The following is a 14,817-nucleotide window of genomic DNA, read 5'->3' on the forward strand; positions in this document are numbered from 1 at the left end:
TATAATTGTAACCAACTACAGTACATTTCTATTGTCATCTTTCCAGCACTTAACTAAAAAAAAAGTGCGATAACTGGTGTAATGATTTATTTCTACCGGTGGGTGGACTCAGAAGCAATTGCATTCAATTTGCAGCGTAGAAGAAGCCGAAAGGACAAAACCTCTACGGGGAGGTCGTTGGGTCTCTCGGAGCCGGTTTGCAGCTAAGCGGAGGCGCCATCTTAAGACACACGGAAGTAAGTTAAATTACTCGGTTTTAAAAATAAAAATATAATTTAAAAAAATAGTCATTTTTGGTTGACATCCTACTGCATGTCCATGCTATAAAATAAGTTTTTTTTCAATGATTTAGTTTGCTTGTCTACTATTCCACCTTGGAGCGGTCAAGTTAGCATTGCAGTGTAGCATAAAAGCTAGTACGGCATGGGTGTTATATGACGGGGACTGGTAGATTTATTTATTTTGATGTTACTTATTTAACGACTTGCACGTAGCTCGGTTCATTGGTTCAGTTTCTTCTGATTTAATTCGGGTAAAAAAAAAAAAAAACGCTTCCATTCCATTTATCGGTTTAACTAGCCGGTGGGGGTGGCTCGGGGTTTTCGGTCCTAGCTAACTTGCTGCTCATTGCAGGGCAGCTCCGCGGACGGACAGGACCCCACCACCATGTATCCCTCGACTTTGACGCAGCTCGCCCGGGCCAATCCATTCAGTGCCCCGCTGTTCACGCTCCAGAAAGTGGAGGAACCACAGCAGAGTCTTCCCGTGCAGAGGACACGCAGACTGGCAGCAGCCGCCACGGCAGACGGTAATTTATCCCCCCAGTTTCTACCGCAGGCCTCCTTCGGCACTCGTGTTAGCAGCAACGTCCGCTAAGCCGCATTGTTCCTTATTCTACACTGTCATAGTGCATAGATTTTAAAAAAAATGTATATATATATTTTTTTACACTTATATGTGAAGTGAAATGCATTTCAACATTCGTAATGGGTGTTTTTAGGCGACATCAGATAATAGTCAGGCCTTTGCTAAAGCTAAGCCGCTAATGTAGGACAAGGAAGGACATCCAGTTTTTATGCAGCGTCAAACTGTAATGCGTGTGGGACGGTAGTTATAATACAAGATTCAGAATGCCATAAATTGTTTAATAAATACGCAGTAACCTTGATCTTAAGACTTGACTATTGTAGTTATAGTAGAACAAATTGATTTGACTTGGCTATAGGCCTGGCCGGGAAAAATCAGTATCCCAATTTTTCTCAAGACAATGCTGCTTGGAGGTTTTAAAGCAACAACTATTATTTTGGGGGGTGGCTCAAGTGCAGCTGATCAACATAGTGCAGTTTTATTTTTTTTATTTTTTTTTTAAAGTTTGTTTGTTGAAATTAGCATGTCATTGCTTAGTTTTCTGGCAACACTGTTGCACTTTGCTTTGGCAGGTCTCGTTTAAATGCCAAGGCGGTAATTTGTAATTGATCATTTTGAACACCCTAAAGTTTGTCAGGCCAACAGCTTGACTTTTTGTTTCTTTTAAAAATAGTCAGTTCAATATTATATATTTATGGACCATTTTCACCCCCCAACCCCCACCCCTAAATGTAACATGTTCCTTTAGAGGGAGACAGTTGTGAGTTTGGCTCTCAGAAGTATTTCGTCCTGTGTGGCTTTGGCGGGATTCTGAGCTGTGGCACCACACACACAGCAGTTGTTCCCCTCGATCTGGTCAAATGCAGAATGCAGGTCTGTCTTTTCGGCTCTGTGTCAGTTATTGCACTCTACCCGTGACTTTTTTTTTTTTTTAAGTTTCGATTTTGCACGGAAAAATGCATATAATCCAGTTGTGAGGTTCCCTGCCCGCCAGCATGCATATTGGAGTGATCACTACATGACTGCATGACTCCAACCTCATTGATTCTGTGTGCCCGCCACACACGTGATGTCATTTGACCTTTTATCCTCTCAGGCTAACCGAGGAAGAGTGTAGGTCAAGGAGACTAGACTGTGAGGGATTAGTCGTCAACTCCGACCAAGCAGTTCATTACCAATTTACCAATTTATTTTCTGGCTCAATTTCAACATGACCTTTGCACGACATTTATGCCGACTTGTCGTTTTGTTAACGTTGCATCTGACCTATCAGGTAAGATTTATTTGAAAGGCAAAAGTACAGTTGATAAATACGATTATTACATTGTACTGCATTGTTATAATTTAAGAAATTATTGGTTAAATGGTGATTTGATTATTTATTGTTGGTGATCTTGAGTTGAAAACAAACTTCTTGGACCACACTGATGTTTTGCGCATATTCATAACTAGGTATGGGCATCGTAATCGATAAATTCATCGTTAAAAATGCTGCAGTTTGTGTGGCATTAATTGTTAATAATCTTAAACTGTTCATGGTTTGAGCTGTCAGTGTACACTTGTCGGCCTCCAAAACATCACTGTGGTCCATTAAAGTTAATACTGAAATCACGTCAAGATTTTTGGTGTTCCAACAAATGGTGGCATGTTTGAGGCAGCCATATATATTGGAAGAGTCCTTTTTAAAGATGAATTGAAACATTCTCCCCTTTTCCACTACCAGGTAGTGACTTGACTCGATGCAATTGTACTCCGTGTTTAAGCGTTTCGATTGGCCAAACCAGGTACGGTAGTACCTTCACATATTTAGTTATGAGCCTTTGATTTTTCATGGTTTTGTCTTCCTGCGTGAGCCAATTTGAGTTACAAGTGAGCTTCAGATATGCCGTTGAGAGCCACGGTCAACCGATGCGCTTTCAGCTGTTTTTCAAGGGGACAAACAGTGAAACACGCAGAATAAATGAAAACACTTGCAAGGAGCATGGAGCACACTGAACTACAGTAACCGCGTGGTGAACAGCCAACCCGACTAAGGCTCCTCATGGCACTCGCTAGGCCATGCCCTCAATCTCTGAATGAACACAGTTTGTCGTCTTGTTGAGGCCAATACCCACATTCTAATTTTTTTTTTTTTTTTTTCTCTCATCCTTCATTCACCTCTGTTATTAGCCTCTTGGTCCAGCTGACGCATTCAATGCAGCATTATTTTTGGTAGTTTCAAGTGGAAAACAGACTCTCATATAAATGGTGGCATGTAAAGCAGAGTGACTGCTGTGCAGTGGAAAAGCGTCAATCAAGACGGCGGATTTTGGGATATCTTTAGATCTTGAGAACTCTTCCATTATGTGGCTCTGAATTGGTGTTGATTATTCTTTTGTGTGTTGCATGTGACCCTTGCATGTTGCATGTTTGTTGTCCCCCTTCTACCACAGAGGAGTTTAGCTGCGCGTTTGGCTCCTCAAAGTACTATGCCCTGTGTGGCTTTGGGGGTATCCTGAGCTGCGGCCTGACACACACAGCAGTAGTACCCCTCGATCTTGTCAAGTGTCGTCTGCAGGTGTGTATTGGAATCTACACTTGATGTTGGCAACAATTATCCAGCCGCTCCTCCCAACATCTGGTTCCATGACTATTAAGAACAGTGACGCGCTGGATTCAAGGGCCATGTATTGAAAATAAGTTCCTTTTTTTTTCTGCACGTATGCCTGGATCAGACTTCAAGACAAAGGTGGTCGCTGACGATGGCACCATGTCAGACTACTGCCATCAAATTTTACCGCGTCTCCAGTCAGACGACTGGCAACACTACACAACATATATCACCGTATGCCGTCTTTTATGATCAGTAGGCTTATCTTGTCAACTCAAGCTACATCAGGGGAAATTGGACCGGAAAATGTGTCAACACCACTACATAACCATTACCATAGCAGCAACAACAACACTAGTTTTGGTTGTGGCAATGTTTTATGTTAGGGGAAAAAAAGAACAAATAGAAGACAAAGCATGTGGTGTTATCCCTGAGAGCTCCGGAGAGGACAGTTTATGCTATCCATTCTTCAAGGAGAGCTTGAGGTCATCTTCACCTACTTTAATACCGCTAGCAACCAGACATGTCATCATGTAGATAGCTTGCTTGCACGTAAACATTATGGCGGACGTTCTGTCAATTCATGCTTGAAGTTTCAATAAACGTTTGTGTGTGGAAAAATTGTTGACATCGGCGGTCACGGGAGGCGAGGCGTCGTTGGAGGGTTCTTGATGTTGGACTAGACAGAAGAGATAAAAAAAAAAAAAAAATCAAACATAGGAGACTTTTCATTTTGGTGTCATAGGGCAGAAAGACTGGCCCCTCAAGGCCAAATTGTTGGTATGAATTATGTCACAACGAGGACTGTCGAGCACAATCTGTAATCCGTAATAGCCAATAATGGCGCTAAAATCTTGTAGTCTGTTCCAGGGATTAGATGCACAATTGTCTCACTGATGTTATGCCAAATTGCAAGTAATTTGTCATGATTATTCTTACTACTGATAAAATTCAAATTCCCTCCAAAATTACCACCCCCATTTAGAAACAATTGAAAGAACTCTGCTAAATTTTAGTCGAAAAGGGTTGGTGATAAAATGCAATGACATGGTCCTTAATGTGGTATTTCTTTTTTTTTTTTTCTTAGGTTGACCCAGACAAGTACAAGAGCATTGGCAATGGGTTTTCTGTGACCGTGAGGGAGGATGGTGTCAGAGGCTTGGCGAAGGGCTGGGCACCCACCTTCATCGGCTACTCGATGCAGGGACTCTGCAAGTTTGGCTTCTATGAAGTGTTTAAGATCTTTTACAGTGACCTGCTTGGAGAGGTTAGCAATGCCATATTGCAAAAGAATGCTAATTTTTGTTGTGGTATAACTTGATTTACATGATTAGGTCTGGTGCACATCTTTGTTTCTCGAATGTGTGTGGTGTATGGAAAGTGCTCATCCCTTTCCACTGAGATTCTTTTTGAAGATGGAATTCTGAAATAAACATTTCGATATGCCAGTGGTTTCAAATTGTTACTGTAGTGTTTTTAAACAATTTAATGAAAGTTTACTTTCTTTTGGTGGTATTTTTTATTTTTTTTTTTCCCCTTCTCCTTCAAAACTTCACTCCAGTTGTGCTGTCATCCACGTGTAATGGATTACATGAGGCAACAATCAGAAGGTGATCCTGTGGGATAGATAGTGGTTGTCTTAAGACTAATTTTTATTTTCCCTTGTTTGTCTTGTCAAACAGGAAAACACCTACATGTGGAGAACATCACTGTACCTTGCTGCCTCAGCCAGTGCAGAGTTCTTCGCCGACATCGCTCTGGCTCCTATGGAGGCTGTCAAAGTGCGTATCCAGACCCAGCCAGGCTACGCCAACAACCTTAGGGAGTGTGTCCCCAAGATGTACGCAGAGGAAGGTCTCTGGGCGTAAGTGTACCACCTTTTACCATTGTTTTTTTGAGATTTGTCACATTGGTGGTTGGGTGAATACGTAAATGCTGCACAGAATTGTTTTCAGTGATAACACGTTCCTTAGAGCCACCTCTGGAGGGCACTCTGCTCTGAGCAGAAGCCCTCAGCAGCTTTTTAGCTGTACAGTTGGAGGTGCTTGAGTCATTGGCGTGTGAGAGCAATCTACCTGTTTCCCAGTTTACCTGCAACATTGGCAAACCTGTTCTCTACAAATAGGAAATCACCCAGTGTTGCTAGCCAGGGGAACGGATATTCATAATTGCTTGATATTGAAACAAAAGGACTGTGCAGTCTGATGTCTTGTTGTAATCTCAAACCTAGTTTCTACAAGGGTGTGGTACCTCTGTGGATGAGACAGATCCCTTATACCATGATGAAATTTGCCTGCTTTGAGCGCACAGTGGAGTTGCTCTACAAGTATGTTGTCCCCAAGCCCCGCAGCGAGTGCAGCAAACCTGAGCAACTGGTGGTCACCTTTGTGGCTGGTTACATTGGTAAGTAACCTCCAAAAATAGAATTTACAACACAAATTACACACAGTGGTCCCCCGTTATTCGCAGGCAATAGGGCCTGAAACTGACCTTGAATAGAAAATTGCCATGAATACTAGATGCTCTCATTAAAGTGGTTATTGTCCACAATAATGGTTAAAACCATAAATATATCACAAACTACAATCCCAAAACACTTAACTCATTCAATGCCAAGAACGCCAAAAGTCGTTCTTTAGAAATCAAAACATTTTTTTGTTTTTTGTTTTTAACTGCACTGGCCACAGGAGGACCTCATGCAATTCCCCAGAAAGTGTTGGGTTTGAGAAGCATTGCACTCTTAACATTGGATTGTAACATCCCAAGTAGATACACAGGTTTATTGTACCTTTTCCCATCCAGTGGAAGAGCATTTAATTGTTCTGCCAGTAACTATACGTCGCTGGCATAGATGAACAAATATAGGTCCACCTCAATAAATTAGAACTAATCTAGAATGGCTAGGCTTAGGTGTTTACTGACCCGAAAACCACTGGCTCTACACAGTGACAACAGAAACTGGCAGTTGTAGGTAGGATTAGCAGTGTTTCACTGAGCTGTTAGTTTTGATGCCGTGTTTAGCCCTAGTTTGGCCAAACTATTGTAGGCCAAAGCAGCCTGCAGAAGACAAGGGCGCCGCCATCGTGTCTATCATGCTCATGTGATTGGATGAGTGAGTCGGCGACTGGGACCAAGTGAGCATCTGTGCATACAGAATTTAACCTTACACAAAACAACCTTCTGCTGTGGAAGTTTGGTTAAACGGATAACTAGTTTGTTTTGCGTGGTTAGGGCCAACAGTAACTGTTTATTAGTTAGAAGCTACAATACAACAAATACACAAATTGTAGACAGTACTTTGTCACAATTTAAAAATCATTTCTGGACTTCTTTTTTTTTTTTAAACCAGAAAAAAAATGGTGAGTTTTTCCCGCAAACAACAAAGGATAGGTGAAAAATAATATATCCACCAATGGGTGAATTTGGAATTGCCAAATTGTGAATATGCAGGGGGCCACTGCACAACAGACTGGATGTGTACTGTTTTTTCAAATTCAGTTGAAATAATGAAGTGTTTTTTTCCTTTTTGTGTCCAGCTGGTGTGTTTTGCGCCATTGTGTCGCACCCTGCCGATTCTGTGGTTTCTGTGCTGAACAAGGAGAAGGGAAGCACTGCTGTCCAGGTCCTCAAGAGGCTAGGACCCAAAGGTCAGTGTCAAGGTTTTTTAATTTTATTTTCTTTATTTATTTATTTTATCTACACGCTCCTTAGATCCACCTCTAGAGGGCGCTGTGCTCTTGAGCTGAGCCCCTCCGCAGCTTTCTGGCTGTGTCGTTGGAGGTGCTTGAGTCATTGGCGTGTAAGAGCAGTCTACCTGTTCCCCGGCTTACCGGCACCACTGGCCACCCGGTCCTCTGCAGACCGGGATCACCCAGTGTTGCTAGCCAGGTGGACGGACAATTATTCAGGACTTTCGTTAAACACCTTGTTTTTTGGATGGTAGATTCGAGGAAATTCTGCTTGACTGTACAGTTGTGCGGATATCTATCTGTACCCTTATAACTTAGCTTATTCAAAAAGCAATGACTATAGTTCTTAAAGCACACTTTAGTTATTTGTCCATGTAATCCCAGGTGTCACTTTATTTTATTTTTTTTTACCTGTGGACTAAAATTATCTTAAACTCTTCCTTGACTGTTATATATACTTGCATGCTTTTATGCTATGGATCTATCTCAACATGCATACGTTTCCATTGTCTTTTAAGATTATATAAAAGAAAAGACCTGTTTAGTCAGCCACTGCTTGTTGCAAATGTCATATTTGCAGTAAAATATTTTGCAGAAATAACTCAAGTCACAGTCAATCTTAATTATATACAAAGTGATGGTATGCCAATTATGTAAGGCTACACTACATCATGCATGGTCCAGAGCTACCAATGGAAACGTTCGTGAAGAACCCTGTTTTAGTTCACATTTTATTTATTTAAGCGATTGTATTTTTTTTTTTTTTGACATATTTGAATTTATCAAGATATTCGGTAAGTGTCCGTTTAACTTTAACACCCCCCCTCAAAAAGCCCTGGCCAGCCACCGGATACCCACCACCACAAATAGATTTCAGTACTGTGGGAAACATTAAAGGGGGAATAAAAGAACGATCTAATGGTTGCTGACGGGATCATAGATGATCAGAGCCCAGTATAGTCTTGAATAATGTCATTATTACTCGCCATCTTTTAAACAAATTTTAGTCCTGTTTTTGTGGGGGAGAAAATATAATCTGAGAAAGGCATTTGGAGAACAAACATTTGTACTCTGCAAGTAAATTGCTGGATAGTTACAAGGAAATAATGCTTCCTTTTTGTTGAAGTGGAACACACGTGAGACCAATTTTATTTCAACATATCATGAATCTGTCACCTTTTAATATCTGTCTGTCTGCTCTGTGCAGGTGTGTGGAAGGGCTTGGTTGCCCGTATAATTATGATCGGTACCCTGACTGCTCTGCAGTGGTTCATCTATGATTCGGTTAAGGTGTACTTCCGTCTGCCACGCCCACCCCCCCCTGAGATGCCCGAGTCCCTGAAGAAGAAGCTTGGCGTGGAGTGACAACCCCACCACCACTCCCCCCACTAGGTGGCAACTGTCACATGACAACAGGTTTCCCAACTTCCATTCAGTGCACACTGCAGTTTTCTATATTTATGCCCCCAGTCCAGCTGTATCAATGAATGTGGGCAATAACTACTCATGTATATTTAACATGCAAAATCAAGTGGTAAAGGAGCTGGTGTTGTCTGTCTTTGCTCACCAAGAGATGGGCAAAGAATACTCCCTTGGTGTGCAACACTTATGATTTTATTCTGTTCCTGTGATTTGAAAATGGAAATTAAAAACAATTCCTTGGGAAAGTTTCTTATTTTTTTAAACTTTATCCGCTTCTATAGAATTGTAATGGAGCAATGTTTGCTTACAAAAGTGTAAACTATTACATGTTACCCCCATAATGTGCTTGGGTGCAGGTGTTAAGCGTTCGTAGATTGCGATTGCAGTAAATGTTGAGTATTGCTCATTGAATATGAAATATAATAACTGAATAATACTAACCCCAATTCCAATGAAGTTGGGATGTGTAAAATGTAAATAAAAAGAGAATGACTTTCAAATGCTTTTCAACCTATATTCAATGCACTCCAATGTTCAAAGAGAAGCTGGTGGTGTTGGGTGTTATATGGCATTTGCTTTTCATGGTAGAGTTTTAACATACATTTGTAGATTTAGTGATGAACTGTGTTAGGCCTGGTACACAAGGATTTGTCACATTTTAAAAGATGATCGGTGACAGACCCTACACATGAAGATAAAAAAAAAAAAATCTGGCATTTAACAGTTTGGGTTGTAATTCTCTGTGGTGTTCTCTGATAAGCTCAACACAGAACACCACACATCAAGACTGTTCCACCACTAATTTCGTGTGATCGCAGATGATCTCACAAAACCAAAGAAGAAGAAACCCTTCTGGATGTGTGCCGATGTTTTCAGAGTGTTCCCGAAGGTTACTGGAGCTGTGAGCCTTGTAAAAAAGGGGTTGTCAAAAAAAAAATATATATATTTCTTGCATGTCTGGGGAACCCACTTTTATACAAAAAAAGGACATAGTGTAAGATGTTTTTTATTTATAGTCTTTGCCTTTTGTTAAGTAGTTTCTGCATTGACTGTATTGTGTTCCACGTCACAATTCACCACGTCATGACTCGGGAGAAGTCTGCTCTCCCGCACCCACGCGAAGATTTTTGTTCGTAAATTTTGAAGACGTTGATTTTTTTTAAGATCGTAGGCCCCGAGCTGTTTCGGACCTGAAACTCTGGGCAAATCCCAGATTAAAACATATCAGACCTAAAGTCAATTTTACTGGCTAACCTGATACTGACAAGATTGTTTGACATGCTTGGTCAGGAAGAGGCAGAATCGGCACAAAAACAGGCCCATTGTCTATGTATGTTTGTACCAGAATTGGGGTTTGAAAATATCCTTTATCTGATTTGATAGTTCAGTCACAGACTTTCCCCCAAAGTGTTGGGCTTTTCTTTCAGAAATAGTGGCAATGTACAATAAAACGTGCAAAACACTGAAATTTGTTTTGTCTAGTCGGGACCTCAGCACCCCTGAACCTCTCCGAACCTAGAATCTCCCATGATCCCCTACTACTGTCAAACAAGCGTCCCTCTGCATGATTTGTTCTGTTTCTGGTACAGCTATGTTCCCGGCACAGCTGACCAGTGGTTGTCTATGTGCCGCTTTAACATCAAGACGCATGTATATATAGTCATAAATATCAATGTTGCGAAATTTCCTAAAACTATCATCCACCCCGAGGCCCCATTTGCCTCACTGTGTGGAGGCCTAATGTGCCACATGTGGAAAGACGGATGTGCAACACCGGTATTTTCATCATCTAATGGTCGCATGCCTGCCCTGGGTCAAAGCAACACAGACACACAACCATCATTAGAATCCATTTGGTTGCTTATAAAAGTAGGTAGTTTGTATGCTGCCAACCTGATCTGTACCAGGAAAGAGGATGAACCTAGCCGGGCCTACTTATTGGAGCCCGGGGGGTCGCGGGAAATGGAGCCCATTTGTGTGGGATTGAAGTGTCACCGCTATGCCGTTGGAGGAAATATCAAAAGCTCTAAAATGTTTTCCACTGTCCACATACTGTGTTTTCAGCGGTAAAAGTGTGATAACAAAAAAGTACATGCATATACTGATTTGTAGGGGATGGCAGTGGCTGAGTGAGCCATCAAGGACAGTTTAGTCCAGTTTTTGGCTGGGCTTAGACTTGCCTGTAAATTTCGATTCAATGTCGTCATCCATTTTTTTAAAATTTAAATGTACATTAGAAGTGACACTTACTGTATGGGATATGGCTGTCTACATTCACTGAAGACATGAAATAAATGATCCCATCAGCATCAATACTTGACCGTGACAATCCGGAAGTAAACAATAATGCAACCCCAGTTCCAATGAAGTTGGAATGCTGTGTTAAACAAATAAAAACAGAATACAATTATTTGCAAATCATGTTCGACCTATATTCAATTGAATACACTACAAAGACAAGATATTTAATGTTCAAACTGATAAACTTGATTGTTTTTAGCAAATAATCATTAACTAAGAATTTTATGGCTGCAACACGTTCCAAAAAAGATGGGAAAGGTGGCAAAAAATCCCACAGGTGAGCAGGCTAATTGGGAACAGGTGGGTGCCATGTCATTTACAAGCAAAGATGTTATTCACCTCTTTGTGAACAAGTGCGTGAGAAAATAGTTGAACAGTTTAAGGACAATGTTCCTCAACGTACAATTGCAAGAAATTGAGGGATTTCATCATCTACGGTCCATAATATCATCAAAAGGTTCGGAGAATCTGGAGAAATCACTGCATGTAAGCGGCAAGGCCGAAAACCAACATTGAATGCCCGTGACCTTCGATCCCTCGGGTGGCACTGCATCAAAAACCGACATCGATGTATAAAGGATATCACCGCATGGGCTCAGGAACACTTCAGAAAACCAATGTCAGTAAGCACATCCGTAAGTGCAACTTGAAACTCTACTATGCAAAGCAAAAGCCATTTATCAACAACACCCAGAAACGCCGCCGGCTTCTCTGAGTCCGAGCTCATCTCAGATGGACTTGGAAAGTGGAAAAGTGTTCTGTGGTCCGATGAGTCCACATTTCAAATTGTTTTTGGAAACTGTGGATGTCGTGTCCTCCGGGCCAAAGAGGAAAAGAACCATCCGGACTGTTATGGATGCCAAGTTCAAAAGCCAGCATCTGTGATGGTATGGGGCTGTGTTAGTGCCAATGGCATGGGTACCTTACGCATCTGTGAAGGCACCATTAATGCTGAAAGGTACATATAGGTTTCGGAGAAACATATGCTGCCATCCAAGCAACGTCTTTTTCATGGATGTCCCTGCTTATTTCACCAAGACAGTGCCAAACCTCATTCTGCACGTGTTACAACAGCGTGGCTTCGTAGTAAAAGAGTGCGGGTACTAGACTGGCCTGCCTGCAGTCCAGACCTGTCTCCCATTGAAAATGAGTGGCGCATTATGAAGTGTAAAATACGTCAACGGAGACCCCGGACTGTTGAACGGCTGAAGCTGTACATCAAGCAAGAATGGGAAAGAATTCCACCTACAAAGCTTCAACAATTAGCGTCCTCAGTTCCCAAACGTTTATTGAATGCTGTTAAAAGAAAAGGTGATGTAACACAGTGGTAAACATGACCCTGTCCCAGCCAACTATTTTTCATATTGAGTAGTCGACACACCTCTAATGGAACTTATTTAGACAGTTTTCTACGGGTTGGCTGTTGTTTAGATTTTGTGTATTTATGGGTCATTTTCATATAATCTGATCAATAACGGTAAAGACACTTGTAATTTCGTATTTTTATAATATGGACACCTTGGTTTTATTAAAGTAAATGTCTCCCATGCCGAAACAGCCACACTTAAAAGTCCTATTTTCAAAAAGTTGTTGATTTCAAATTTTAGACATTCAGAGAAAAGGGAATCTTTTTTTTTTTTTTCTTCGTAAAAGACAATTTACGGGTTGCCCTTCAAACTGTCGATACAAGTGCAAAAATGATCGTAACTCCTCATTAAGCCCATTACACGTCTTTATCCAATCGTAATTACGGTAAAGATATTCCAAAAGATTTTGTCTGAAGGCTACAAAATGTGAACCCTGTACAGACAGATGGGCGATGGTGAATTCCCCATTGTGGGACCAATAAAGGCAAATCTCATTTCAATTCAATCAAATATAAATCAAAGTTTCAGCAGGCCTGCGGATCTAAACTGTAGGTTTGCACCATGAAAGTTCATATTACCGCTGATTTGAAACATCCTAATGGTCGCATGACACAAAACGGTACACTCTTCGAAGCCCGGGTGATAGTGGGTGGGTGTTGGCATCCGTCGCGGACAAAAGGAAGCGTTAGCAAGAACAAAAGGCACTGAAACACCACAATGGCACATGCATTGATGCGTCCATTCATTGGCTTTGAAGCCTCTTGCCATGAGGCTTTCGAGCGGACTTGATATTGTTCCAGGTCACATGAACGTGGGGCCTTTCTGTGTGTGTGTGTGAGTGTGAGTGTGAAGGGCAGGGGGCCGGGGGTGCATTAGGGGTGGACTAGAAAACGATGCCAGAATACAGAGAGAGGTGCATGCAATGTAGACTTGTCCTAGCGTCCATCAACATACAGTGGATATAAAGTTTGCCACGCTCCGTTCAAATGCCAGGTTTCTGTGATCTAAAAAATTTAGACCAAACTAAATCATTACATTAAAAAAAAAAAAAAAAAAAACACCATTAATGTGACCTGTAACCTGTAAGACTCAAGTATTTCAAAAAATATATTTATATATTTTCGAGAGGGGAAGTAAAAATAACGGAAACAATGTGGTTGCACAAGTGTGCACACCCTCATACAACTGGGATGTGGCTGGGCTCAGAATTAACCAATTAGCTGAAAGGTTCCAGTGCGGAGTACTAGTTGGGTCACTGCAGTGTATTTGCGTTCTGGATCTTCACGGAGCCTTCTCCGAGTGGGACGTGCCTGGAACACCTCAGCAGAGAGGCATCCAGAGGCATCCTAAAGATACGCCCTGAGCCACGTCGTCTGGCTCCTCTCGTACTCTTCGGAGCCCCTCCCGGATGACTGAGCTTCTCACCCTATTTATCAGGAAGAGTCTGGACACACTGCGGAGGAAAATCATTTTGCCCGCTTGTATCCGCGATCTTGTTCTTTCAGTCACGACCCAGAGCTCCTGACACATAGGTGAGGGTAGGAACGTGGATTGACCGGTAAATCGAGAGCTTTGCCCTTTCCGCTCAGCTCCTTCTTCCCCACGACAGACCGATACAGAGTCCGCATCACTGCAGACGCTGCAGCGATCCGCTTGTCGATCTCATGCTCCATTCTTCCCTTACTCGTGAAGAAGACCCAAAGATACTTGAACTCCTAATCGGGGCAGGATCTCTTCCTCAAACCGGAAAGGGCACTCCACCCTTTTCCGACTGAGGACCATGGCCTCAGATTTGGAAGTGCCGATTCTCATATCAACTGCTTTACACTCGGCTTAAAACCGCTCCAGTGAGGGTTGAAGATTGTGGAACGATGGGGCCATCAGGACCATCTCATTTGCGAAAAGCACAGACAAAATACTGAGGCCAAGCAACCGGACCCCCTCAACGCCTCGGCTGCACCTAGAATTCTGTGCATAAAGATAATCAGAATCATCTTTATTTTGCCAAATATGTCCAAAAAACACACAAGGAATTTGTCTCCGGTAGTTGGATCCGCTCTAATGTTAAAAAACTAGAAAAAAAAAAAAGTTCCCAAATTGTACACGAGCGTAAACAATCATTATCCGACAGATGCAGCTACTGGGAAACTATTTAGTGCAGATCATATTGTAAGACATTATTTGACTGGCTATGCTAGTGATAGCTGTTTCTCGCCCCAAATTGTATGTGAATATAGAGGGCAGTTAAAGCTGGAGGATGAAATAATTGCGTGAGGCATTCCATGATGGGTCTTTGTGTTGTTATGTAATCGCACGACAGCCCCGCCTCCTTCCAAGCCTAATCCCCCAAACCCCTGCACACTCTCACTCACTTCATGGTTCAAATGCAACGGTCCTCAAACGTCCACACAAAAGCTCCTAATGAAAGCCCATTGGTGCCTTTAAGAGATGAGCATCCTCTAATTCCATTGGATGGGGAGCGAAGCACAACCGCTACGTCCTATTGGGCACCAGCCTGTATCGTCACCCCCATTATGCTGTGACGTGGGCAGCATCAGCACGGGTTGCAGGGTACAACATG

The 14,817-nt window shown here is 42.1% G+C and overlaps 1 protein-coding gene and 2 non-coding genes across 4 annotated transcripts; all 3 read left to right on the top strand.

Annotated features, from left to right (window-relative positions):
• The first annotated feature begins 146 nt into the window (after positions 1–146).
• Positions 147–8,813, top strand: slc25a3a (solute carrier family 25 member 3a). Of its 2 annotated transcripts, none has more exons than XM_061668118.1 (8): positions 147–236; positions 634–808; positions 1,616–1,740; positions 4,545–4,724; positions 5,140–5,321; positions 5,688–5,860; positions 6,994–7,104; positions 8,354–8,813. In XM_061668118.1, exons 2-8 carry the CDS (start codon positions 667–669, stop codon positions 8,509–8,511), a joined length of 1,071 nt encoding a protein of 356 aa, XP_061524102.1. In that variant the 5' UTR covers positions 147–236; positions 634–666; the 3' UTR covers positions 8,512–8,813. The 2 variants fall into 2 exon arrangements, with proteins under 2 accessions (XP_061524102.1, XP_061524101.1); XM_061668117.1 differs by lacking the exon at positions 1,616–1,740 and adding an exon at positions 3,300–3,424.
• Positions 5,417–5,620, top strand: LOC133397534 (small nucleolar RNA SNORA53). Its single transcript, XR_009767650.1, has one exon. It is a non-coding gene; the product is annotated as a small nucleolar RNA SNORA53 (small nucleolar RNA).
• On the top strand, positions 7,155–7,358 carry LOC133397535 (small nucleolar RNA SNORA53). The gene has a single exon (XR_009767651.1). It is a non-coding gene; the product is annotated as a small nucleolar RNA SNORA53 (small nucleolar RNA).
• Positions 8,814–14,817: the final 6,004 nt, after the last annotated feature.

This window comes from Phycodurus eques, chromosome 22, assembly GCF_024500275.1.
Source record: "Phycodurus eques isolate BA_2022a chromosome 22, UOR_Pequ_1.1, whole genome shotgun sequence".
In the NCBI taxonomy this organism is placed as follows: domain Eukaryota; kingdom Metazoa; phylum Chordata; class Actinopteri; order Syngnathiformes; family Syngnathidae; genus Phycodurus; species Phycodurus eques.